Source organism: Pangasianodon hypophthalmus, chromosome 7 (genome assembly GCF_027358585.1).
Source record: "Pangasianodon hypophthalmus isolate fPanHyp1 chromosome 7, fPanHyp1.pri, whole genome shotgun sequence".
In the NCBI taxonomy this organism is placed as follows: domain Eukaryota; kingdom Metazoa; phylum Chordata; class Actinopteri; order Siluriformes; family Pangasiidae; genus Pangasianodon; species Pangasianodon hypophthalmus.
Genome location: NC_069716.1, coordinates 4,383,018 through 4,410,445, shown reverse-complemented (window position 1 = coordinate 4,410,445; position 27,428 = coordinate 4,383,018). Strand labels below are relative to the sequence as shown.

The following is a 27,428-nucleotide window of genomic DNA, read 5'->3' as shown; positions in this document are numbered from 1 at the left end:
TTTCCCCACTGAGCTGACGTCAGAGTACAGGTGGAAAGGGAGGAGCTTCTCTACTGAACACTGAGTGAAGTGAAGAGGAAAGGATGATGCTGTTCCGCAGAACTTCTCACACCCACATCATCATCACCATCTCTGTCAGACTTCTCAGACTGAACTTGTTCACATGTTGGGAGATGACAGCACCTCGGAGTAGCAGCGCGTTGTCCCTCAGCAGCACTACTGAACTACTGAAATGACCAGAAGTGAACCCTGCTGAAGGGAACTTTCGCTTTTGGGAGCGGATTTTAACGCGAGGGTACAGATCAGAGCACCTGTCCGGGCTGGGATGAGATGCCATGAGAGATTTGTCATTCTCACAGGGCTGCTGTGTGGTGGGCTGCTAGTCTTCAGCTCCTGGAATGCCGCAAAAGACGGTAGGCGCGCTCGCGGATGCTTATTAACACGCAATAACACTCGCGCGCGCGTGACCGAGCCTTTATTCACGCCCATGTCGCTTCATTCGCTTGATGAACTACTGGGTAAAAGTTGTATCTGTTTTTTCTTTTTCTTTCTCTTTTACTGTAGACATTTCTTTGCACTGTACAGAAAATTTAAGTTAGTCCAAGAACCATACTTAAAATGAAAGAGTTGCCTAACTCAGCTGAATGAATCCAAACTTTTCTCTCCATGTAAAAAAATTATTACTCTAAAATTATTACAAATTATTCTAAAAAACTGAGGAAGAAAAAACCAACAAATTTATTGAACATAGGGTTAGGGTTAGTATATATATATATATATATATATATATATATATATATATATATATATATATGTGTGTGTGTGTGTGTGTGTGTGTGTGTGTGTGTATATATATATATATATATATATATATATATAAATATAATGTTGTATACATATGTATATCATATACATACATACATATATGTATATATGTATATATATATATATATATATATATATATGGGGGGCATACTGTGTGTGGTTTTAGGCGTAACCTTTCGTTAGTCTAGGAACACGTGGAAGTGTGGGATATGATAAACTGTAAGAGGAAGTTTTTCTCAAGTTAGGCTGTAGGCTATAGGTTATAGTTTCACTTCAGGCTGTCTGGATGAAGCACTGAAGCTCTGAAGCTCCAGTCACATAGTGAGACAAGTTTCGAAGCACTTATCAGCCAACTTATCGTGGGAGCATCTAGCAAAACTACGACCTCTGAACCTCATGGTAATAACTTTATTTGATCTGATATATCCTAGGTGGCCTAGTGTACTATATATCTTGTTGTCCAATACACTATGTAGTGCTTTACATGTCCAGTACTCCAGCATTCCATATATCAATGTACTCAATATTACCTAGTGCACTATATATCCAATTGTCTAACAGCCTAGTTAGTGCACTATACAGTAGTATGGCCAAAAGTCTATTAAACAGCAGTTAGTTCCAGTCAACTAATCTGATTCATCAAGTGGCATTCTAAAAGTGCTGATATTCAATATAACACACCAGGACATTCACTGTTTGTATCACTCTGCTTGACTGTGTTCAGAAATTTCAGATCAAGCAATAGTTCATTACATTGAAACCATTACTACACTTACTACACGGTGTCAGTCAGAGTGTGTGTTGGCATGGCAACACACAACTCTCTATCCAGCTGTGGCTTCTTTGGGAACTATTTACGTTGAGGAAGCAAAAATAAAAAAATATTTGACTATATTATGTCTGAAATGTCAGTAATTTCTTATTAATAGAACTGTTGTATAAAAGCAATATCACACTCGCAGTTGTGCTGTCGTACTACATATGGGCACGGCTGTGATTCGGCTGTAGGAAGAAGTTCGTAGGTACAAGTCCGCACACCTATGGCCAAATCACAGCCGTGCCGATACTCAGCAAACGAGCACTCTTGCTCATGCCATATTAAAACCCATGTTAAAATCATCCCTGCTGAAAAATCCAAACTGGTCAAACTGGTAGATCTTTGCCCACTGGTGTTGACTGAAAGGAAACTGTTTACTGATATATCACGTTAACACAACAAGAAATTCTCAAATATTTATTCATCAGTTTAGCCACGTCACAAAGATACTGGAAGACGGATTTGCAGCTGACGAAGATAGTTACCGGTTTGACCTGCTCGTACGAGTTTGGCTGCTTGACGCTTGTCAGACTAAGCTGGATTTTTCAACAAGGATATAGAGTTCACTACATGTCCATCACTTTAGGTAGTGTGAAATACAGTATATACAATAATCCATTAACCTATGTAGTGCACTGTATATCCAGTAATCCAACACTTTCAGCCCAGGTAGTGCCTCATATAGTATAGTCCAATTCCTTATATAGGGCACTATACTGTATGTCCAATAGTCCGATACCCAATGTAGTCCAGCCTATTCAACACCTTAGTGCAATATACCATATATAAAATAGTCCAATTCCACTATGTCCAGTAGTCCAGTAGTGTTCTCTAGTATGTCTAATAGTCCAGTACCCTATTTAGTGCAGTCTTAACTAATTGTCCGACAGATCAGCGGCCAAACACCTTCAACACACTAGATAGCGTTTAATATTGAGGATTGGAAACATTGACCAGACGATGTTGTTCCAAGCTTCACCTGTCCAGTAGCCTCTGAGTCTGTGCCCACTGTAGCCTAAGATTCCTGTTCTTGGCTGACACGAGTGGAACCCGATGTGGTCTTCTGTTCAAGGTCTGGCATGTTGTGCGTTCTGAGATACTTTTCTGCTCAACCTGGTTGTCGAGAGTGGTTATTTGAGTTACCGTAGCTTTCCTGTCAGCTCGAAGGCCAGTCTACCCATTCTTCTCTTACCTCTCTCATCAACAAGGTGTTTCCACCTCCAGAACTGAATGTTTTTTGCAACATTCTGTGCAAACTCTAGACTAGACAACTGTTGTGCCTGAAAATTCCCAGCAGGCAATTCCCAGCATTTCCTCTGCCACCTGATTGGCTGATTGGATAATTACATGAATGTGCAATTGTGTAATGTGAATGTTCCTAATAAAGAGAACGGTGAGGGTATGTCCAATAGTACGGCATGTTCGACACTTTAGATAGTGCACTATACAGTATATAATATAGTTCAATAACCTGTGTAGTGCACTAGACATGGTATACAGTAGTCCAGTACCCTATGTAGTGCACAATACGCCCAATAGTGCAGCCGCTGCTACACCCTGGTGCGCCCTTAAAAAATGCATTTGCAAGCCTCTAATGTCATTGTTTGCAAAGGCAACTCGTTTCTTTGCAAATAGCAGCATACAAATATTGACTCACAGTGTGTATAGAAACATCCTCTAATATGAAACGTATGCAGAAAATTAAACTCACTACTTGAGTACTTGGACTTTTTATATTTGACAGTTAGAAGGGACAGAACTGTGTGTTACTGAATCTTTCTCTTCGACTTTACATTAGCGATGCGTGTTTTAGTGATGTGCACAACAACGTTGTAGGTGTTCACTTTAGAAGTTTTAGAAGCTTTTACACAGGTACGCCCTTGAGCCGCAAGGCTTACAGCACAGACTCTACTCATTAGAAGAACTATAATTCCTTCATTATATAGCAATTTCTGGAATGCAGAAGTTTTGCAACACTGACACATATATCACTTACTCAATTTGTAGGCGAAACACTGAGACTATCAGCAAACTTCAGATCTTTGTGTGGTGATAAAGAAAATTTGAAAGGATGATCCAAGGCAGCCTGTGAAAAAGTTTCGGTGGTAATTAAATATTTGCCCACAATTTTCAACATGGATGAAATGATCTAGTATATATATCGAGTGTTTCACAGTCTGCTTATTTGATGTTCTGAAAGCAAATGGATTTGAACCCTGTAGAAAGTTCCCAGGCCTCAGTGCTATAGAGGTTAGTAGCTGCTCTTCCTGTTTTTCTCTGCTCTATTCAGCTCTTCAGCTCTACCACGTGCAAAAGTATATGTAAGCTTATATGTTGCCAGTCAAATGTTTGGACTCACCTGCTTATAGAAGGTTTACTTTACCCACACTTTCTATTATTTTCGAATAATCATGAAGGCATAAACACTATTTAAAACACACACACACACACACACACACACACACACACGGAATTGTGCAGTGACTAAGAAAAGTGTTGAAATTAAGTGTTGAAATCTTGAAATTAATGAGAAAACAATCACTGCTTTTCATATTACCACGAAACTTCAAAGCACAAAAGTCCTTAGTCTTAAAGATGTTGCCAGAAAGCTTATAGTTGCAGCTTTATGTTGAACTGTTACAAAGCGCTGACACTGGAGACTCCTTCAAAAAATGCTAAATAAATATCTCCTCAAAGGAAAACTACAAAATGACACAGTTTTTTTAATCATCCGTCATACAACACTCTGTGTAAGTTGTTACTAAAGTATACATTAATGTTTTAGACAGAGCACTTTAATATAAACCTGTCCTTTGCTTTGCAGCTGAACCACAGTCAGAGCTGCTGTTATAGAAAATTAATCAACAATCAGAATCCAAAATCCAACAGTGTATAAATAAATTTAGACATGGACATTAACTTCATTATTTACATTTATCTTAGTAATTTCAATCAGAAGACGATGAAAAATATGTATTCAATCTAAAGTGTCAAAACATTTGAGTGATAGTTGCCTATATATTACGACATAGCCCATTCTGTTTGCGTTTAGGAATATATTGGTAGCATATTGCAGTATTTTCTGTTTCCATGACTGATCTGGCTCTGAACTTTCATGCAGTCATGTAGTACATATTCTCTACACTGTCCAATAAATCACACTAAACTGAACCTAAAGTAACGTAAATGCTTGTTATTGTGGTTGTTCCTTGTGTGTGTATGCCTTTTGTACCTTTAGTTAGAGGAACATAATTTTACAGGAACATCACTGAAGGTTTTTTTTACCATAACATCTACTGTTGTACCTTTGAAAGTATGTTTATGTTGTCCATGTCTTGCATCAGGTTATAACTGATTATGTAATCCACTCTGTGTTTGTGTGTTAGTGATCATAAGGGGGAAGTGATAAATGATAAATTATCCTGTAACTCGAAGGTTACATTAAGGAAGTTTAAAGACCGGGAAAGATCCTCCAATATTGAAATGATATGAAAATAAAGTGTTGTCTGTTAACAGATGTCGATGTCGCTGTAACTGAATTCTGGCAAACAGCCAAAAAAAGATACTTTTAGACATTTCAGCTTTATTAAACTGTAAATGTGTCTCGCCAAATGGCAAGGAAATGTTTTTTTTTTGTTTTAAATCTTGCTTCAGCTAACATCTTTCAAAAGTCATGCTGTGTAAGCAGCCCATTTAACAAACACAGAGGTATAAACAGAAAGTCTGCTTAAAGAGGTCTAAAACCTTGCGATTTCTTCACACAGTGAGTGTCATGCGTTAATCAAGTTACTGCAACAGAAAAGCATTCTCCCTATTGCCAGGAGACTGTGTGATCGAATCCCGATCGTGCCGCAGTCATCTGTGGCCAATTGGTCATGCTCTCTGGGTAGGAGGGATGGCCTGACTCTCTCACCTGTCAATCACAGCAACATTAGCCAATCATGTGTATCTGTGAGCTTCTGTGTATGCAGAAGAGGGTGGATAGCCAAGTGTGTTTCTCTGCCTTGTGACGCAGCATGAGCAGCAGTTCGAAAAGATGCAGTTGGCTGGCTTCACATGTCTTGGTGTTTTGGGGTTAACCAGACTTTAAAGTAAAATTTGTATTAAAAAAAAAAAAAAGTAGTCATATGAATTGGGTCAGAATTGGCCTGCATGCCTTTCCATCCTTATGCAGTACTAGCTCCTAATAAAAAGATATCAGTGCCTCCTTCATTCATGACTTGTCATTGTGAAATATAACAAACATTACTGGTTTTTATATGATCTATATCTCTGTGGTCACATGGCATTTTCACATAATATATTAAGCAATTCATGATGGCACGTCAAGCCTGCGTGAATTGATGGTTTTACTACTGACAGTGTGACGTACGCTTTTTTAGAAGGATATAGTTACCGTTCCATCCAAGATTATTGACATTTTTTACAATATTTCTTCAAATGCAAAAAAGTTTTCTTAATTAGTGCATTAATACTGGTTTCAAATGTAATGGCACTCTTATATTTATCATTTTGTGAACGTCTGGGTCACTCGGTGGTGAATGAGGACAGGGTTTTTCATGTGTGCAGCTCATAGGCCTCACAGAAACAAGCAATTAAAAAATAAAGGAAAAGTAAAATTGTAAAATGTGAATTACTGTGTGTAATATTTATATGATACATACAGTTTTTGCTTATAATTGTAAACGTGTCCATATTTTTAATGAGCATTGTATACTGATATGATTTTTAATACAGGGCAACTTTTTAAAAGCAAACCTCCCAGATGAAAATCGGTTTTCAGATAAATTTGTGTTGAATTTGCCTAAACAAATTCCACACTTGCACTGCCACTTTCACTACCAGGATGTACAGAAAACTGGGATATTAGGGATACACATGTACATTTTTGTCATTACATCTTGTTTTCGACCTACAGTTTTCTCCAGTAAATTTAATCAAAACGGATTATTGGTATTGTCAGGAGATCGTGAATTTGAATCCCGATGATGCCACAGCCATTGATGGCTGGGACACAGTGAACAAAAATTGGCAAAATAGGAGGGATGTTATCCTCTCTGGCATAGTAGCCAATCGTGCCAATTGTGCAAGCTCATGTATGCAGAAGAGGGCACATTGCGCTATCCTCCGAGTGTATTACACTGCCCTGTGACGCAGCATGAGCAGATCGAAAAGATGTTGTGGTTGGTTTCACGTCTCTGGAAGGAAGTGTATGTTAGCCTTCACCCTCCCTGACTGGGGCTGTTGTGTGATAGGGAAGAGTGTGGGTGGAAATTGGCAGGTGACCAAATTGAGGACAAAATGGGTAGAACAAGGGATTATTGCACATATCAGTGGCCTTCCAACTTGTCCAGTTTTCCCGGTTGTCCTTCTGTCCCCCTGGGGACGATTTCAAGAAAACAAGGCTTCCTCTAGTCATTATGGGGTGTTTGTGTGTTTTTAAACCTGGTCTGAAATTATATTTTATGAATAAAAGGCTTTAAGTGTAGACATTTTAAGCTATTAATATAGAGTAGTGTTTTTTGGTTTTTTTTTAATTTGAGGCTAATGTTAGCTTTCTGTTGAGCTGGCACACGCAGATGTTATGGAGATTGTAAATTCAACTAAAAGTGACTGGAAGACAGCAACACTCTCTCTGGTTGAAAAAAATGTCATTAATAGAATGACTTCTGTTGAAAATGTTGAAAATGTCATATTTCTGTATTTTTTGTGTTATTTCAGGATGTAAGCCATACTTATAAAACAGTACAGGCTTTTAGGACATGACAGAACTAAATATATTCTGGTTTTATGATCTAGATAACACACCTGACCAATTCCACAAGGTTTATTGGAGGCTAATAAAAGCCGAGCAACGTGGAGAGGAATTATCATCCAAACTGGTTCAAATGTTGGAGAAACTAAAGAACCTAAACAACACTCGTGCTAATCAGACTATCTCCAACTCCTCAAGGAACTCCTTGGTTAACTCCCTGAGTAACTCCTCGGGTAAGTAAGAGCATGTATGAGCTCTCAGAAGGACAGCATGACGTGCTCACCTTCTCTCACTCACTCACTTACTCACTCACACACTGTTTCTTTCACTCACTCTCTCACTCACACACTCACTCACTCACTCTCTCACTCACTCACTCACTCACACACTGTATCACTCACTCACTCACTCACTCATTCTCTCACTCACTCACTCTCTCACTCACTCACTCACTCACTCACACACTGTATCACTCACTCACTCACTCACTCACACACTGTATCACTCACTCACTCACTCACTCACTCATTCTCTCACTCACTCACTCTCTCACTCACTCACTCACTCTCTCACTCACACACTGTTTCTTTCACTCACTCTCTCACTCACACACTCACTCACTCTCTCACTCACTCACTCTCTCACTCTCTCACTCACACACTCATTCTCTCACTCACTCACTCACTCACACACTGTTTCTTTCACTCACTCTCTCACTCACACACTCACTCACTCTCTCACTCACTCACTCACTCACTCACACACTGTATCACTCACTCACTCACTCACTCATTCTCTCACTCACTCACTCACTGTTTCTTTCACTCACTCACTCACTCACTCTCTCTCTCTCATTCTCTCACTCACTCACTCTCTTTATCTCTCTCATTCTCTCACTCACTCACTCTCTCACTCACTCTCTCACACTCTCTCTCTCTCTCTCTCATTCTCTCACTCACTCACTCACTCACTCTCTTTATCTCTCTCATTCTCTCACTCACTCACTCTCTCACTCACTCTCTTTTTCTCTCTCTCTCTCTCGTTCTCTCACTCACTCACTCACATACGCACTCACTCTCTCAGTCACTCACTCTCTCATTCTCTCACGCACTCACTCTCTCACTCTCTCACTCACACACTCATTCTCTCACTCACTCACTCACTCACTCTTTCACTCACTCTCTCTCTCACTCATTCTCTCACTCATTCTATCACTCACTCACACATTGTTTCACTCACTCACTCATTCTCTCACTCACTCACTCAACCACTCACTCACTCTCTCACTCACTCACTCACTCATTCTCTCACTCACTCACTCAACCACTCACTCACTCTCTCACTCACACACTGTTTCACTCACCCACTCACTCACTCTCTCACTCACTCTCTCATTCTCTCACTCACTCTCTCACTCACACACTGTTTCACTCACCCACTCACTCACACCCACTCTCTCACTCCCTGTCTCTTTCTCTTCCAGCTAGAGAGTTTTTGTCTCCACTGCCCTATGCTCTCCTGTATCTGCCCCACCTCAGAGAGAACTACGATAGCCTGCAGCCGAGAGTTCACCTGGGACAGCAGCGCAGCGGAGGTCAGTTTCTGTCTCAGGTTGAGCTTCTTCAGTTACTGTCTGCAATGTAAAAAAAAAACTAATGCATGGAATGAGAAACTTTTCTGACCTACGCATCAGCAAGGGAAAGGCAGGCAGCCTTTACACTGTAGGATTTTTGCCAGGTTTTGCTGTCACAGGCCATGAGCTGAGATCAAGTAGATAAAATTAGATTTAGATGAAAATCTCGGACTGCTATGATGCTCGTCTACATGATACCAATAAAAGCATGGCATAGGATGACACGAAACTCATGGGAGAACTACAAATGAGGTAGTGGTGATGTCGAAACATAAACAAAACAAGCTAATAAACAAAAAATATCCTTATTACCTCAAGCTAACTTGAAGAATGTTTGTGTTTATGCGAGACCAGTTGATGAAGAAAGCAGATCATAGCCATTTTTCTTTAATCACAGGTCTATCGTTAGAGGATCTTCATCAGACAGTATAACCTGACATGGACCACACACACACACACACACACAACCACACAGCCTGTTATAGAATTTAGTCTTACTGGGATCATCGTAATAGTCTTATCTAATAATCTTCGTAATAAAGTCCGCAGAACTTGTACAGCCCAAAACGGCTTTAGTTACATGTCATCGAGGCAGCTGGAGTCAGTTCCTGAACTTAACTGAGCCGACTCCAGCACCAAGATGGTCCTGAAACAAGAGTCGGCTTTGTCACAGGCTTGGAAAAAAGCTTCGATTTGTTACCATGACAACATCTCACATGTCAGGTTATTTACATAATTGCCATTAAAATAAGACCTGGGTGTTGAAAATTAATGAAGGGGAAAAGTAGCCAAATTGATATCACAGTGATGTTTGATCCTGAGCTCAGGTTACACCCTGTGTGGAGGTTCACAAGTAATGGCACCCCTCCCATCCAAACAACACAGACAATTTTAAAGACATCATTAGAATTGTCTGCACACTTTACACCACCTCTGTATGAGCTACACATGTGTTTGATCTCAGTGCTACCTGAAAAGTACTAACTTTTTTTTTCACCCAGACTGAGTTCTCACAAAATTACTGGCTGCTCAGTGTACAGGATAGTTAAGTGAGTAAGAGGTGCTGCTGTGTAAATATTTAAGGATGGTTTCTCAAGGAAACTTTATTTGTGGATATAACACCAAGGTACTGACTGCAGTATCGACATAAGCTGTATCAAAATAAATTGGCAGAAATATAAACTTTGTCTAGGGTGGTTTTGAGTAATCAGTGGCATGCAAATATTGGCTTATGGTGCACCAAGAAGGTGCCTGTGCACTCTTTCATAACTAACCTTTACTGAGAAAAAGTTATGTAAACGTACGAATTGAACACCAGGTTTGAAGTATACGTGTTCATTTAATATTAGCGAGGACAAAATATGTTATTACATGTCACTCTTACAAAAATCAGCATTCGGTATAACATAAAACAAAGTGCTCTGGGATCCAACCACACATATTTGACTGCAGCCCACATTAAACTGACTTTTTCCCATAGTGTGCTACTCCTCACATGGTTCATAATCTCATTAGACCATCAAAGCCTACTCAAATGTTAGGTAAAAGAGACTACCAGAAGTGCAGTTTGAGCCCATGTTGGCATTTTTCTATTGGATCATAGCTCCAGTGCTTTAATATGAGCTGTCAAGCTGTGGAGAACAGGATCTAATGTGTCCTTGTCCACTGTGTGTGTGTGCGTGTGTGTGTTTTACTGCTTCTGTAGTGTCCCTAGTGTTAGGGATCCCCACAGTGCGCAGACAGAAACAGAGTTATCTTGTGAACACGGTGAGCTCTCTCCTTTACGACCTCACACCTGAACAGAAGAAGGACATCGTCATCGTCGTCTTTGTCGCAGAGGTAATTGACGGTTTGTGTTTGTCTGGGGTTTACTTGTCCCTTTGTGGCATAAAATGCAGATTTTTTAGGTGTGAAAGACGAACAAAAAGGTTTTTAATGCCTTTTTGAACTTAACCTGATATACAATGAGAGTAAAGCTACATATATTTAATCTTGTATTTATTATTTACAGCATACGCTCTCCATGTTCACCCTTACGCTCTACGCATTTTCTCAGCCACTGTGTCATGTTTTTGCGGATTTTGCTCAACATTTTCAGATCGACATATTTGCTCAACATATTCGCATTGGTTCCTGACTTTTCGGACATCCTGTATACAGTATATTATGTAAGGAATAAGACATGTGCTGTGGGAAAATAATCAGTGACGATGTTATTCTTACCACCCTAAAGTTGATTAATTTAGAATAACTGCGCATCCTGAAATGTTTTTTTCCCCTTATACCACAGCAATTTTCCAACACTAACAATTTTTTATTTATTAAAGAATTACATTTTATCCATTTATAGTTATGTCTAATGTCATGGAAGGTCCTCAAAACAAGTTAGTTCCTGTTATCACTTATGTTATAGCAGCTCTCTTGAGGAGTATATGACGAGTGTTAGGACGTATTAAAAAAAAAAAAAAAAAAAAAAGGTCACCAAATGTCATTATATGGAGGAAGTAGTTTGTATAACTCATAGTATAGTAGTTTGATAACTCATGCATAGCCCTAATAAACTGCATGCGATCTTGAGTAACACACATATGTCATTTAAAAAAAAAAACAGGAATTCATTCTGTTTCAGCACATCCAGTTCCAGGTTTTGTGTCATAAGTGTTTTATGTCTCAGGCTTGTATAAAGTGTGTATAGGTGTACGGTGTTGGAACATAGCCCTTTGTGATTGCTCAATCGTTAAGTCGTATATATTTACTGTATTTGTCAATTCAGTTGCGAGTTGGCTCTAGTATAAATGTATTAATTCATTTTATTTCTCACTTCTACTTTCTGGTGTTTTGTCCCCTTCACAGACAGATAGTGCATTTGTGAAGAGTGTAGCAAAAAGCATTCAAGAGAAGTAAGTCTTTTCATTTCATTTACTGTTTTTAAACTATAGTTGTATATTTTTTTAAATACACAATAATTTTGCAATCAACTGCACTGTAGGCTTTGTTTTTTTGGTTTGTAGCCGCACTCACTTAGACTTGTAATGTTTGCAGCACGCAGGATTCTGAGAAGCACAGGATGTTGAAACCTACAAAAACATGCCACTTGATCAGTGGTTATTTGTAAAAGAATGCCATTTCCCATCACAGCAGACACACCGACTTGTTAGTGCAGTGTTTTGTACAGATATGAAATATGTATGCATATTGAGCAGATATTCCAAATAACAGAGACAAAGTCTAAGTGTCATGTGTCTCCTCCAGTGCCTCAGCTTGACTATACTGGGGATGGACATAAAAGAATGTGTACTGTATTTTATTATCATATCTACTTGATTGTATTATTTAAATAGACAATGAAGAAAAGCATTTCAGTTATGATTTAGGACATCATCGGTGTCTGTGAGCTGTGTTACTCCACCCTGTGAAGCAGCATGAGCAGCAGTTTGAAAAGACCGGGATGCTTGGTTGGTTTCGCATGTCTCAGGGGAAGACCATGTTCGCCTTCACGCTCCCTGATTTGTAGCTGTCGTATTGTAAGGGAGAGCTGAATGGTGGGTGGGGGACAAAGAAAGAAAGGAAGACAAAGAAACAAAGAAAGAACCAAACATACCAGCATACAAAAATAGATACAACTAATGCTATGTCACTTTACCTGGACAGGACAACCAATCTGATTTCCTGCTACGAGTTTATCAAGAACAGCAGCATTGCTGAGATTTTTAAATATGTACTCCACGTGTTGCATGTCTTGTTGGTCCACTTGTAGGTGTACAGTTAGATACTCGGGTTCATCATGTTTCATGCCCAGTGTATGTTATTCGTCCTCTCACCTTCATCGGTGTCACTTTCTGACCACAGCAGTCCTGTGGCTGGTGGATGGTTTCTCACCACAGCAACACTGCTGTACCTGACACACTCATACCTGCACCACACACACACACACACACACACACACACATAACAAGGTCAGTGCTGAGAATAAATCATCAGCAATATAATATCTGGACAGTGTTCCACTGATATGCAGGATTGATGAAATGTAATATGTCAGTAAATGCTATATTCAAGTTGATTTACGTTGTGTGTGTGTGTGTGTGTGTGTGTGAAGTTTTCCAGACGATGTAAAGTCCGGACTGGTCGAAGTAATCTCCCCTTCACCCTACTACTATCCAAACCTGTCTAACCTGAAGGAAACGTTTGGCGACTCAAAAGAGAGAGTAAAGTATGAGCTCACCTTTTTTTCCATTCTTTTCTTTTTTTTGTGACTGAGTGCAAAGTTAAAACATATTTTTTATGAACATATATGGAAAATATGTTCATATATTTTTAGGTGGAGGACTAAACAAAACCTGGACTACAGCTACCTCATGCTGTATGCTCAAGACAAGGGTGCATACTATATTCAGGTGATGATCTGTACATAGCTTTCAACACGTAGCAACCACACCTAGCATGTTGTGTGTCACTTACACCTCATCTAGGTAACGTCCAAAGGGTGAAAAATGTATAGAAAATTAAAATTGCATTAAAAAAAATAGTAAGAATGAAATAGATGTGAGTGTGCAGAATATCAGTGAATGTAGTCATTAAAAGAGAGCTCAAAGTGCTCTACAGGCTTTTAAATAAAATCCGCCTTTCAGAGGCACCTGAATGAAGATAAAGGAATGTAAGTCTGATTAAAATGGTGGCGCTACCTGCTCACCTTACCATACACCACACACCAATATTCTGCATACTGTACGTTAGCTATGTGTTTATTTTAGCTGTAGTTGTAGCGAGTGAGAGGAAGGAAATCAGACACGTCTCAGAGCTCAGAGCTTCTCACTTGTGGAGGCTTCACTGCACATGTGCTTCACACCTCTATGCTCACAATCACAACAGTGTTCGTGCAAATCGGTGCTCTCTTTTAATAACCACACAACTCTTCTCTTCTCTTCACCTTTCTCTCTTTTATCTCTTCTCTTCTCTTCACACCTTTTCCTCTCTTTTTCCTTTTTTCTCATATTTTTCTCTCCTCTCAGCTCTTCTCTGCCAGAGTCTTTCTCTTCTCTTCTCTTCTATTCTCTTCTCTCAGCTCTTCTCTTCCAGAGTCTTTTTCTTCTCTTCTCTTCTCTTCTCTTCTCTCAGCTCTTCTCTTCCAGAGTCTTTTTCTTCTCTTCTCTTCTCTTCTCTTCTCTTCTCTCCTCTCAGCTCTTCTCTTCCAGAGTCTTTTTCTTCTCTCCTCTTCTCTTCTCTTTTCTTCTCATATTTTCCTTTCCTCTCAGCTTTTCTCTTCTTGGGTCTTTTTCAATTTTCTCTTCTCTTCTCTTCTCTTCTCTTCTCTTCTCTTCTCTTCTCTTCTCTTCTCTTCTCTTCTCTTCTCTTCTCTTCTTCTATTTTCTTTTCTTCTGTTACTGCCTATTGTATCATTTTCTCTCTGCTGTTCTCGTCTCTTCTCTGTCTTCTCATGTTTTTCGCAGTCTTTCTTTTTCTCTTGTCTCTTCTCATTGCTTCTGATATTCTTCTATTCTTCACCTTTTTGTGTTTTTCCTCTCTTTTTCTATCTTCTCATATGTCTCTCTTCTCTTCTGTCTTTTTAGCTTTTTCTTCTCTTCTATTTTCTCTCCTCTTCTTTTTTTCTCACTTCTTTTTCCTCTTCCTCACACTCAGGGCCGCTGAGCCTTGCTCTGTGCTAACGTGTGATCGGTGCTTAGAGAGGTGTGAGGATGTATTGTGTAGCTGTGTGTGGTCAGGTGTGTGTTACTGATGCACTGAAGCAGGCTATGAGAGTGATGTGACTGATGTTTGTAGGTAAACGTTTGTGTGTGTGTGTGTGTGTGTGTGTGTGTGTGTGTGTGTGGTCATTGCAGCTGGAAGATGACATTGTGGCAAAGTCAGGATACAGCGAGTCTATAAAGGAGTATATCAGTAATGTGGACAATGAGCAATGGCTTTTCCTGGAGTTCTCACAACTGGGCTTCATAGGTACATCTCTCCTCTCTTCTCTTCTCTCATTTTCTCTCCTCTTCTCTTCTCTTCTCTTCTCTTCTCTTCTCTTCTCTTCACTTCTCCTCTTCTCACTTCTTTTTTCTTTCTTTCCCATCTCATCCTGTCTCCTCTATTCTCTTCTCATCTCTTATCATCCCTTCATTTTTTTTCTATTCTCTCAGCTTTTCTTTTCCTGAGTTTTTCTTTTTTCTCTCTCTCTTCTTTTCCCTTCTGTTTTTCACTTATCTATTCTGATCTTCTAATATTTCTCTTCTCTTCTCGTGACAACTCACTTCTTTTCTACTTCCCCTCGCTACTCTTTCGTTGTCTTCTCTTGTTTTTCTTTTTTCTTCTCTTATAATATCTTCTATCATCTTCTTTTCTCTTCTGAATTGTCCCTGAATTTTTCTCCTGTTTGATTCTTCTCTTCTTCTACTTTTTTCTTCCCTTTTTCTCTCGTTTATCACCACTTTTATCAATTTCTCTTCTCTTCTCTTCCCTTCTCTTCCCTTCTCTTCTCTTCTCTTCTCTTCTCTTCTCACAGTGTCTGTTGTTTTCTGGTTTAGATTACAAGCAAAATGCCATCCATCGTTACAACATCAGCCTGGTAGACTCCAGCCTACTTTTAACAAAGCAGAATATTTATCTGATACTATGGGAGAAGCATTTTTCTTTTACACATAGAACCTGAGAACATGAACACACACACACACGCACACACGCACATACACACACGTACACACACGTACACACAGAGAGTGAGAGAGGCAGAAACACAAGCATGGTGTCAATGTTTCACACATATTCACAAATCAGTGCTCAGTTACACTGTGTTTATCACCACTGCAGTTTTGAAATGAATACTTCTGATATGAATTGAATAGACACACCCTGACACACAATACACTTTCCCTTTCTTTACAGGGAAGCTTTTCCGAGCTTCAGACCTGCCCAGTATTGTGGAGTTTTTTCTGATGTTTCACAAGGATAAACCCATCGACTGGCTGCTGGATCACATCCTCTGGGTCAAAGTGTGTAACCCAGAGAAGGACAGTGTAAGACATTTTGACATTTGCTTGTATCTACACAAGGCTGAATACAATTCAAGGACTAGAGGTTGAAGGACTGACAGTTTTGACAGACTAACATAGAACAATTGCAGATATTATGTAACTTAAAAGTGCTCACCCTAAAATCCTCATGGGATGCCTTCCCAGTACTCTTTACAAATCCAATCAATAGCGAGAGAAGACCTTAAGGCCATGGCTAACCTGATTTTATTCAGTTGTTGGACTAATCTTGGGTATAACTGACCACTGGGCACAGCATTGCTGAGATTTCAAGTCCCCATAAGTCCCTATAGCAAAGTATGTACACTTGGCAGCCATTTTGGAGATGCTGTCAGGCTCCAGAATGGGAAGACCCACCATATACCAGAAGTAGATCAACAAGATGATATTTCTAGTATCAGCGTTGCTAACGTCTTTACCAACAAGGTGACTGATATGTAACACAATGCCACTATCTGTATCTCTATTTGGATTTAAAAACAAAGTGGGCATGGCCTTCTGTAAAAACATTTAACTGTACCACTTTACCCCTGGAAACCAGCAGCATGGTGTGTGAATTCTGGCTCTGACAGTTCCTCCACCTCAGCTACATCACTCCAGTACTTAATTGGTCTAAACTGGAGATGTGCTCAGGACTTTTTTTTCAGTTACTAACGATGAATGAATGCTGTAACAATGTAAATGCATCACATTTTTGGTCTTTGTGTGTTCTGTGAGCTTCATATCTGACCTCTCACTCATGTCCACATGAAAGTAAACTTTTAGTTTAGTTTTTTGTTTAGTTTTGTTTTTGGTTTTGTTCTTTTTTTTTTGTGGTTGCGTCCCATGAACCTCCAGTCTCGATGCATACTCCAGTCTTAACCAGATGCCCTGTGAACCTTTCTGGCAAGCTTTCTAAACAAAAAATGAGTGGTTCTCTTATTCCTATCTGTTTAGGTCACATTATCTGTTCATTTTAAATAATGCATTCATATTCGGTTACATCTCCGTTACCTAATACAGATGCCATGCTGAGAGTTACACACTGTCCTGTTCATATTTCAAGCGGTCAACCTCTCACTACTAATCTCATCTTGTCTCTAATGTTTTCACTTACTGGCAAGTTTCTTAGACACAACTATCAATGCTGAAATTGGTGGTTATATATACATTTCCACAAACAAAAGTGCAGAATTTAAGAAATATATTTCAGACTTTTAGAACGTAGGAAAGTCGTGAAGAGGCAGGTCGCTGCACATGAAGCTGCTATGAGAATGAACGTGCACAATGATAAGTGTGTCAATCTGAGATTTACACGTTTGCAAGACAAATGAGATTTGCCTTTTTGTTCCTGGGTTGTTACAGAAACACTGCAACAATGAGAAGGCAAAGCTGAAGCGCACCTTCAAGCCCTCCCTGTTTCAGCATGTGGGTTTGCACTCATCCCTGCCTGGCAAAATTCAGAATCTGAAAGTGAGTCTTCTCCTCCTTTCTCCTCCTTTCCCATCACTTTGAAGCTTAGTCATTTCTTAAGGAGTCATGGTCACATCTTATTCTGGAAATAAAATTTACTAATTATGAATCAGTAAAGCAGATTCTGTCTGTGTATGCGTGTGTGCGTGTGTGTGTGTGTGTGTGTGTGTGGTATTTTACAGGATAAAGATTTTGGGAAGCAGGTCCTGTATAAAGCCCACCAGAACCCCCCTGCTTTGCTGAACAGCAGCTTGAAGCACTATCAGAGCCATTCTCTGGAGAGGGCTTATCGAGGTGAAGACTTCCTGTGGGCTTTCACACCCAGCAAAGGAGATTACATCCTTATCAGCTTCAACACTCCTCAAAACGTTAAAAGGTGAGAGCAGCACGCGAGTCAGATCGGTTTAGGGGTGGCCCTCTGTTTCCCATTAGTCCAAGTAAAGGAGGTGTGGCCTTTGTGCCTGTTAGTACAGTCAAGGAGCTGTGGATTTATCCTGACAGTGTACTGACATAGAAGTTGCCTTTGTGCCTGTCAATCCCAGTGAAGAAGGTGTGGCCTTTGTGCTAATCAGTACAGTGAAGGAGGTGTGGCCTTTGTGCTAATCAGTACAGTGAAGGAGGTGTGGCCTTTGTGCTAATCAGTACAGTGAAGGAGGTGTGGCCTTTGTGCTAATCAGTACAGTGAAGGAGGTGTGGCCATTGTCTATGTTAGTACAGCGAGGGACGTGTGGCTTTTTTGAAACACCATTTCACCAGCAGCACTAAATCATATCGTATTGAATCATTGGCTGCTTTCATGCAGCAGATTGTGCTTATCTGTATAGATAATGGAAATAGACTGTGCAGTTGTAGTTGTATGATTCTGGCACACAGAACATCTTCTAACACACTCTATCACTTTATTTGAAGGTTCAAAGCTTTTTTCTTGGATAACAGCTAAAGTGAGTTGCAGTTAATCAGTTAATGAGCTCACTGTGTATTGCTACATGGTCACAAGAATTCTTGAGTAATTCCAAAATAATAGCAATATGGTTCTCTTTCGGTAGCTCTGATGTAAATGGTCCAGGAAGAAGTTTTCATAATGCATAGATTAGAATACATAATAAATTTCAGTATAATATAGAATAGTAAGAAGTACTTAATATTCTTAAATAGACTTAAAAAGACCTCTTAGAGATTGTGAGGCTCTTGTGCCATTGAGGAATAAAAACACTACTTCTCAAAGTCACTGATTAACTGTGTTTGCATTTTTAACATGACCCTGTCCAACAGTAATCATCATCATTTTACACTCATTTGCATTTTTGCAAACCTGCATGATGTAAATGTCTTCCAAGATCTAAAATATGCTTTTTTTAAAACACATCATCTCTAAGGTACTTTATGGGTGATTCATTTTGCTAACCCTAGGTTCTGCATTTTTTATTATAGGTTAATGTATATCAAGTCAAGTGGCTTTATTGTCGTTTCAACCATGTACAGCTAGTGCACAGTGAAACAAAACAACGTTCCTCCAGGACCGTGGTGCTACATAAAAACAACACAGAACTACAAGAGACTACATATTTTTACATAAAGTGCACATGCAGACATGTGTAGACAGCACGAGACAGTACAATAACTACCAAAACAGGACAATAGGCACAGTAAGATACAGTGAATCAGATATGACAGTAGTGCAAAAGTGTAACAATATAAGTTGCTATAAATGTAAACATTAGCGGTAGAGAGTATAAAAAATTATATACAGTATTTTATAAATATATATATATAAAGATATATATAAATACATAGTCCAGAGGTGTAAGGGAGCAGCTTGTCACACTGATAAATTTGCTTATCCACTTTCAAAATTGTACAGAGTCCAGGATCTTTTAAAGCACTGTCTGTGCAAAATGTGTTCCTTTACAGATTGCACATTAAGCACATTTGAGTTCGCCTCCGTGACCTTTCTTTTATAAATCACATACGAAACTGAGGGAAAACAATGAGACGATCATAGAGGAAATGCTTCAGCATTTTGGAAGCAGATTTTTAAATTTCTTTTCATTCTTCTAAGTGTGTCTCTATGGCTTGGGTCTGTGTCCCAAAGAGCGACAGAGTGAACATACAGTAAAGCCTAGCAACCGTGTAAATTTCCTCAGCAGACTCCTCAGAGTTGTTTACTGAAACAAGTGTGTGTCTTACGGTAAACCAGAGATCAGACCTTTCTTATGACATTTCAACTGAAAACAAGAGGAAACACAAAAGGGGCGTCCCATGGGTAGTGTTTCTCTTGGCAGATCACTATCACCCAGTAGTGAAAGTGTAAAACAGTGATATTCGTGATGTACAGGATGTACCCTGCTAGCAACAGCAGAAATCAGTGTGGGTTTCTCAGAGAATGTTTCTGACATTAAGCATTTATATAACCACTTATGCATATGTCTGTAGTAATTTAAACCCCAGTATATAACTCCAGTATACACAGAGGCCATAATTTACTAAAGGTTTTAGTGAGAATTTGAAAACAAATTAAAAAAAAAAAACATTCAAGCTGATTTTAGAAAAGGATTGTCCGTTCTGCATGTTAATGAATATGCAATTTGGGGCGTATGAACCTAAAAATGCAAAATGCAAGGAGGCGTTGATGCAAATAGATTAATTTTGTACCTGCTGTGTGATTTACAGCCAAAATGTCACCTTGCATTTAAATAATATGACCGAATGGCAGGTATTAAATTAGCATAAACATGGATCAGCTATCTGAGGACAAAATAAAAACAATAGTTTGTTAAAGTTTTTAAAGTTTAAGAAGCTGTAAACAAAGGAAAAGTGTCTCAAAATTCTGGTTTAACAAGATGTTATTTAAAATGTAGGGATGTTTAAAAATGTTATTGTTATTAAATATTATAGTAATATGTTAAATATTAAAATTTGTCTGTTAAATGTTTCATTGATAAGAATTCCCCAAACGTGTATCCCTTTGTGTATGTATCACCTTGTGTATGTTTCTATATTAGCTGTATCTAAACTATTGAATACTATATTTGTAGGATCCTGTAAACAACATCTTTATAAATGAGGAAGTTGTAGTGGCATTTGTTCAGTTTGGTCTTTACCCTTACTCAAAATAACTTTCCCTTTTTCTTGTGAATTTGTGGCAGCTGGTATTATTTCCTGTGTTGACTCTTTATTTGATATTATGCTGTTAGACTGCAGAAAATGATGAAATAAGCTAAATTATCTGCCAGTAAGATAAGAATTAAAGCTTGCAATGAGTAAAAAAAAATCTAGAAATATATATTATATTATATTATATTATATTATATTATATTATATTTGGTTAATAGAGAAAAATAATAATTGAACTTGCCTATATTCATGATATGGTTAGCTGTTGGTGTGGATTTATGCATATCATTTAGTTTATTTTTTAAAGTATGTATCAGAAAAATTCATTTGGTTGGATGTGTATTTGGTATTCTGTTGCTGGCAGAGTGTATTAGCTGATTAGTTTGTTTCGATGAAACAGGTTGTTTAGCAGGCGTTCCTTTTTCACATGCTTTCACACGGTCACACAGCTAAGACCAGGCTTACTTGCGTCGGAGTAATTTGTTTGGTGCAACTTTTTTAATAATTGGTCTTATCTATGATCTGTTTATCAGTTAAGACCTGTTGGTGGACTCAAAAACTTTATAAATACGTTATTACTGCAGAACCCTGAGCACTGAACTCTTCCTGTCACATTTAATATTTCATCTTGTTTTGTTTTTTTTGTGTGTGTGTGTGTGTGTGTGGTGCGTCTAGGTACCGCTTCAGAAGTGGAAATATTGAGGCGAATGGAGATAAGTTTTACAACACCACCGTCCAGGTGCTGCCTAGTGACGTATGTAGCACTCGATAAACACACTCAATCCATTATCTCACTATCTTATCATGCTCTGTGTGCATGTGTGTGTGTGTGTGGGGGGGGGGACCAAATACCTCTTTGACATTGAGGTTAGCTTTTAAGTGTAGCAGAGCATTAATTAGCTGCATTAATAATTATGTCAATAGAAGGTTCTCACAAGGACAGTAAGTGTGTGCATGTGTGTGTGTGGGTGTGTGTGTGTGTGTGTGTGTGTTGGCTTATTACACTAGAGTGCAATTTCCTCCCACACAGAGAGAGACACAAACCTATGGCAAGTCTGTGGTTTCAGGACGCTTCCTGTTAGTTCTGGGTTTACTGAAAAGATGCTGTAGAACTCATAGAGCGACCTTTGTGTGTGTGTGTGTGTGCATGTGTGTATTTCAGGTCTCTGTGAGGGAGCGTGTGGAACAAGGACTGCTCCCATGTTGCCAACCTTCCTCTGATGGCTTCGTTGTAATAGGTATCATCATTTGTTTTAAATTTGCTTCGGGTCATTCGTGTTCCCTTTTACTTCCAGATGACATTTGCATGACACAAGGATTTGAATGGCTCCTTTACGACCAGATCAAGAAACTAGAAGTGGGCAGAGATTTACCGTATTTCCTGGACTATAAGCCCAAATTATTGAAGAAAATAATTAAGAAAAATATAACTCATGTTATCATGTGAATTGGATTAATGTACAAAATGTAAAATTTAATTAATGTTCATTAAACATTACAGCCAGATTATTTTATCAAAGGAAAACAACTCGACATCTTAAACTTTCATTTACTTCTTCAAGAAATGACAAAGTCAGCTGCCTTTTTTCACCATATCCAAGATGCATGATGAATATGAGTAATAACCAAGTACGCTATGACTAGTCACTAATTTGTCATCATGGAAACGGGGGTGACACAAAGAATGATTCATTCAAAATATTTATTATTATTACTTTATTTAGTTGCATTTTTATTAAAAGGGGAAAAAAAAGCTGCAGAGCTACCTGATTGATCTAAATAGGTTCCAGCACACAGGTACTTCAAATTTGAGAGGTATCAGGTCCTGTACAGTTACGTGTATAGGCTACCAAAAACAGAAACTTTCCATCACTGACAGCGTAGCATGCGCTGCTTTATGGATGTACAGTAACTATACTGGGGTCACTGGAGAACTAGTGGTTAGGCCTCAGCGCTCTCACCTCTGTGGCCCGGGTTCGGCTCCCGGGCCAGGCAAGCCAGCCCCAGCCACTGGGGGTGTGTCTATCTATCTATCTATCTAATAATAATAATTTTTATTATTAATTACAGAAGCATAAAATTATTATTAGTAATAATAATTCGAGAAATTTATTACTACTACTACTAAGACAAACAAGGTAAGTGACAATCGCAGCTGTTTTTGCCGACAGCTATGATCATTATTGAAGTGTGGGATTTCGATCCATGCACCTGGTTTCAGTGTTGACATTTAATATTTCAACATTATACAAATAAGCAGATGATAAGAACAACGTTATGCAAATACGTTTAGTGTAGTACAGGTTTCAGGTTTCCAAACAGGCTGTTTCAGATAAATGTTCGAAGCAAAGGGCTTCTAACAAAGAAGGCGCAACTAAGATTGGTCTTAGCTGTCCATTTGCGAGCTAAGCAACCTGTGTTATTTAGCAAACCTGCTAGCTGTGCTAGCTATGCGGGAAGTGAGGGCATATTTCAGCAACGGCTTGACATATTGCCATCAAACTTAGTGTACGTCCTTGGGCACAAGCGGCGATGGTCCTAATGGCTTCTGGCCTTCTTCTGTCGCTAAGGGGCAGGGCCAGAAAGTGCTTGGCCCCGTAATTGCCTGGCAGCTACTTTTAATAATTCTAATTAAGTATTTTTTTTTATTATTAAATAGTACATCCATTAACAAGAGACAGAGAAAATTGCTCTAGTAATAACAGTAGCAGTGTGTGAGTGTGTGTGTGTGTGTGTGTGTGTGTGTTTGCCTATGTGGCGTGGAACAGTCTGTAGCATATCTGTGGCTGCCACACATGTTACTGCTGCATCCTGCATCCTGTTTCCACCAAGCCTGAAAAATCCAGTAACGAAAGTGTAAATCTAGAAACTAGAATATCCTAACCCTAATTTTGTCACTGTTTGACCATATGGGCTTGTTAGATCAGAAAGCAATGCGAACAAAACAGGAAGCAAAACATCCCATGCTAATGTTAATGATCCTCTGCATCGATAGACTCTACATGGACATGCATACACACACATACTGCTAGCAGCAAAGGTTTTCAGACATCTTTTATTAATATTTTTGGTTAAATTTCAAGCAGAGAGTTCATTTTAAATCCTCTGTGCAGGGTTTAGACTGTTTGAATCAAACCCTGGTGTGCTTGTGTAGGCGAGAACACAGCAAGCACACTCAGGTGTGGACCAAAACAACCGGTCTGAGAGCGTCTGAGTGAGTGAGTGGTCTCGGTCCACGTCGTGGTCTCGGTAAACTTTACGGCGATTTGGTTGCAGTGAGAAAGCAAATCGACTCTGAATCGACTCAACTGCAGGAACTGAATCGAACATGCAGTGTGTTTTGCCTTGTGGGCAAGTATTTTTGTAGATAATCTGTACCAAAGGACAGAGCTGTAGTGCAGTGAAAATGCCATGCATTCTAGATATTTGGACTAAAGAAAAAATTATTTTAATAATAGACAGAAATTATTTTAATCTAATCATTTACATAATTATCTAATTTAGTGACCAATCCGTTTTGTCAATTATTACCATTAAAATGTGATAGTTGTTTAATTTTTTTCTTATTTAATTGCAATTTTGTAACCTTTTGTCTGTAGCATTATTAGTCATTAAACTGTAATAAAATATAGACACAGCAAAGAATGGAGTACAGACGCAGTGTACAAGAGTGTATGGTAAATAGTGTCTATAAAAATGTCTGATGTTAATTTTGTGTATTAATATCTTTTAACCTGTGCTGAAAAATTATATGTCCAGCAAACAGATGCCCCCTTGGTGGTAAATAATGATTATTTAATTTAATTCAATTCAGTTAATTGATTATTAACTAAATTAAATAAATTAAATTGAAAATGATTCACTTCAATTGAACAACTATAGCATATGAATTAAGGCTCGTTAGTATAAAATACATATTTTTGTGTATACATATTTTTGTGTAATATGCATATTTGTGGCTTGTTGGTTTTGCCTCTTTCTGCCTAAAATATGTTTCAATAAATAATTAATCTTTGTGTGTGTGTGTGTGTGTGTGTGTGTGTTTGCAGGCTCTTTTGTAAATGGAATAGCAGAGGGACCAATCGACGAAGCGCTACGTGACATAGACGCCATGCGTCTCTTTGTTCATTCCAGTTCAGACGCCTGGGTCATCCTGAGTGAAGTGAGTCTCCTACACGCCTCCTACACGCTCTCACTGTCCTCTCCTATACAGTAGATCCACCAACCTGCAGAAAATATTCTGTAGAACAGAACGGAGAGCATGGCCAAGTTTGCTTTCTTGGATCCCAGCCACGGACGGTTGTGGCATCTTAGGGAAGTGTAAAAATTTAATCGCAGTTCTGCAATAAAAAATCCTGATCCTGTAGGCAATTCTAGATTCATATTATTCATGAAAATGTTCAATCTTTCTGTAGGTGAAATAAATTCCTTTAATTTTGTGAAACAGTGACAAAAAAGTCAACAATCCACAAAACTGTCCCTACACTCCTCCCCTTCATCAAGTCCTTAATTGTATGAGGTCCTAATCTGATTGGCTCTCATTCCTGCTCATTTGAAGCAAAAGAACCAAATCACAGGTGAGCTGGAGTTACCTGGATGTCCTACAAGTGCTACTGAACTAATGTCGTGGTCTTTTCTAACACTATAACATTTCAGCAGGTTAGCTACATCCTTTTAGGTCATCCTTTTAAATATTTATACTGACTTTATATAGCAAGGCAAAACAAGAGCAAGTGGTAATAATCTGATAAGTAGAATACAGCATCTGTGCTATTCACACTGATTAGCGTTCACTTCAAAATGTTTTTTTCAAAATGGTTTTACTGTGTAAAAGTAAACAATCGTTCTCACTGATTCCCATAGAGAAACTTGTCAACTGGTAAGAACAGATATTAAAGGAAACACACGCAGTTAAAAATAGAGTAAAGCACAAATTAGTGCCATAATGAAAATCTTTTAAAAGTTCAGTACATATGCAATACTTTTTTTTGTGAATTAGCTAGCTTAATCTCTAATTCCAAGGCCACTTCCAATTCACTATGTTTTAAAAAAAAAAAAACTGTCAGTACAGATTGATTTTATGAACATCACCACATAATCCAACTATTCAAATTTTAAGAACATTAGACTTATTTAAACGTGTGCAGTAACATGGTTGCCAATTATTCAAGCCATAATCAGAGCAACAAGCCACTCGAGGGCGTGAGTTACAGTGATTGGATCACGTTTTAGGCACGACGTGAAGTGGAGTAAAAACCCCTTAGCTGCGCTGAAATCACTATAATGCACATTCTCAAAACAGTGACAAAAATGTGATAAAATCCCGTGTTCAATAAATAATTAAATTTATTATTACTAATATTTTTAAAAAACAATTCTTATATCAAGCGACATAGTATGGTAGCAGTAAGCTGAGGTTGTTAAGCAACAACATGGGCAAAGATTAGGGTGTTCTCTGTGTAGAATGTAATGGCTTAAGTGTGATAGATTTTTTCCTTTAAGGAATAACATGACAGAACATGCGGTTATGGTGTGATGCATCAAGGCGTGAAGCGGAGTGCCATTACCACCCTGAAGTGTATTGTTTTCATATAATCACACGGTTTGGGGTGTGTTACTCCACTTATACCACAGCTACTTGCCAAAGATTACATGGTTTAATTTATGAATGAATGACACTGTGTGTATTTTAATGATTTAAAGTTTAGATTTAATATTGTGGAACATCCGGGAGACAAGTTAGTTCCAGTTATCACTTATATTATAGCATACATAATATTATACATTCTCTCTCTCTCTCTCTCTCTCTCTCTCTCAGCTTGTCATTTTATTAACAAAACAGAAAGGATAAACCTCTCTGTCCTGAAGACCTCTCTGTGCTGGAAAACACTGTGACTGTTACAAAGCACTGATCTTCAAGACTCTTTCCATAAATTTTAAATAATCATCTCTTAACAGAAACGTAACCACATCAATGATCATAGGTTTTACTTTGTTAAACGAGAAGTTTATTAAATCCAACACATTAATTCCAAATTAAATTATTGTGATGCGGTCACAGATGGTGTGTATATTGTGGTGTATATTGTGTGTATAACGATTGTCATTAATTTTAAGTTCACGTTTATAGGCTTACTTGTTTTTGAGTTATTGTGGTTTGAACCAAACCAGTTCAATTAAAGTAATAACTCAAAAAATAATAAATAAATAAGGAAAATAATCATTTTAATAATGGTGGGGTGTGGTTTCCACTACTGAAACAAAGTTTTTAAATTGCAAATTTCTCACTCTCTCTCTCTCTCTCTTTCTCTCTCTCTCTCTCTCTCTGTCGCTTTCTTTCTTCGACAGATCTTTATTCAAGTTTAATGAACTGTGAAGAGAGGGAAAAGCCGAGATCACAGTAGCTCGTCTATCTCTGAGCAACAGCGCCCCGATGGTCAAAAAGAACTTTTCATCCTTCACTTTTCTGATGTTTGGATTGTTACTGTGTGCTTTGTGTTAGAACCTACACAACAGATCAACATCACCTGAGGAAGACTGAGGAAGACTCCATCAATGTCTCAACTTTTGTGACTCGTGATGTGAACACGAGTCTTTTCATTTGTCACACTGACATTCAACCTACATTTGCACAAGCAGAAGATAATATTTACATATATATTCTATTTTTTGGTACATAAAAAGATCTTGCTTATTGTGGAGATGTTTTACATGGATATTGATCAGAATAATACTCCAAGCCCAAGTCATTACATTACAGTTCTTACTGTATTCACTGACACTGAATACATCAACCAGTCAAAA

The 27,428-nt window shown here is 38.5% G+C and overlaps 1 protein-coding gene across 1 annotated transcript; it reads left to right on the top strand.

Annotated features, from left to right (window-relative positions):
• The first annotated feature begins 49 nt into the window (after positions 1–49).
• On the top strand, positions 50–27,428 carry zgc:154054 (Alpha-1,3-mannosyl-glycoprotein 4-beta-N-acetylglucosaminyltransferase B-like). Its single transcript, XM_034306078.2, has 15 exons — positions 50–413; positions 7,442–7,630; positions 8,881–8,991; positions 10,736–10,869; positions 11,884–11,930; positions 13,130–13,243; positions 13,352–13,427; positions 14,871–14,985; positions 15,913–16,043; positions 17,403–17,510; positions 17,693–17,886; positions 21,300–21,378; positions 21,787–21,862; positions 24,674–24,786; positions 26,973–27,428. The coding sequence occupies exons 1-15, from the start codon at positions 326–328 to the stop codon at positions 26,988–26,990; spliced, it is 1,593 nt and encodes a 530-aa protein (XP_034161969.1). The 5' UTR covers positions 50–325; the 3' UTR covers positions 26,991–27,428.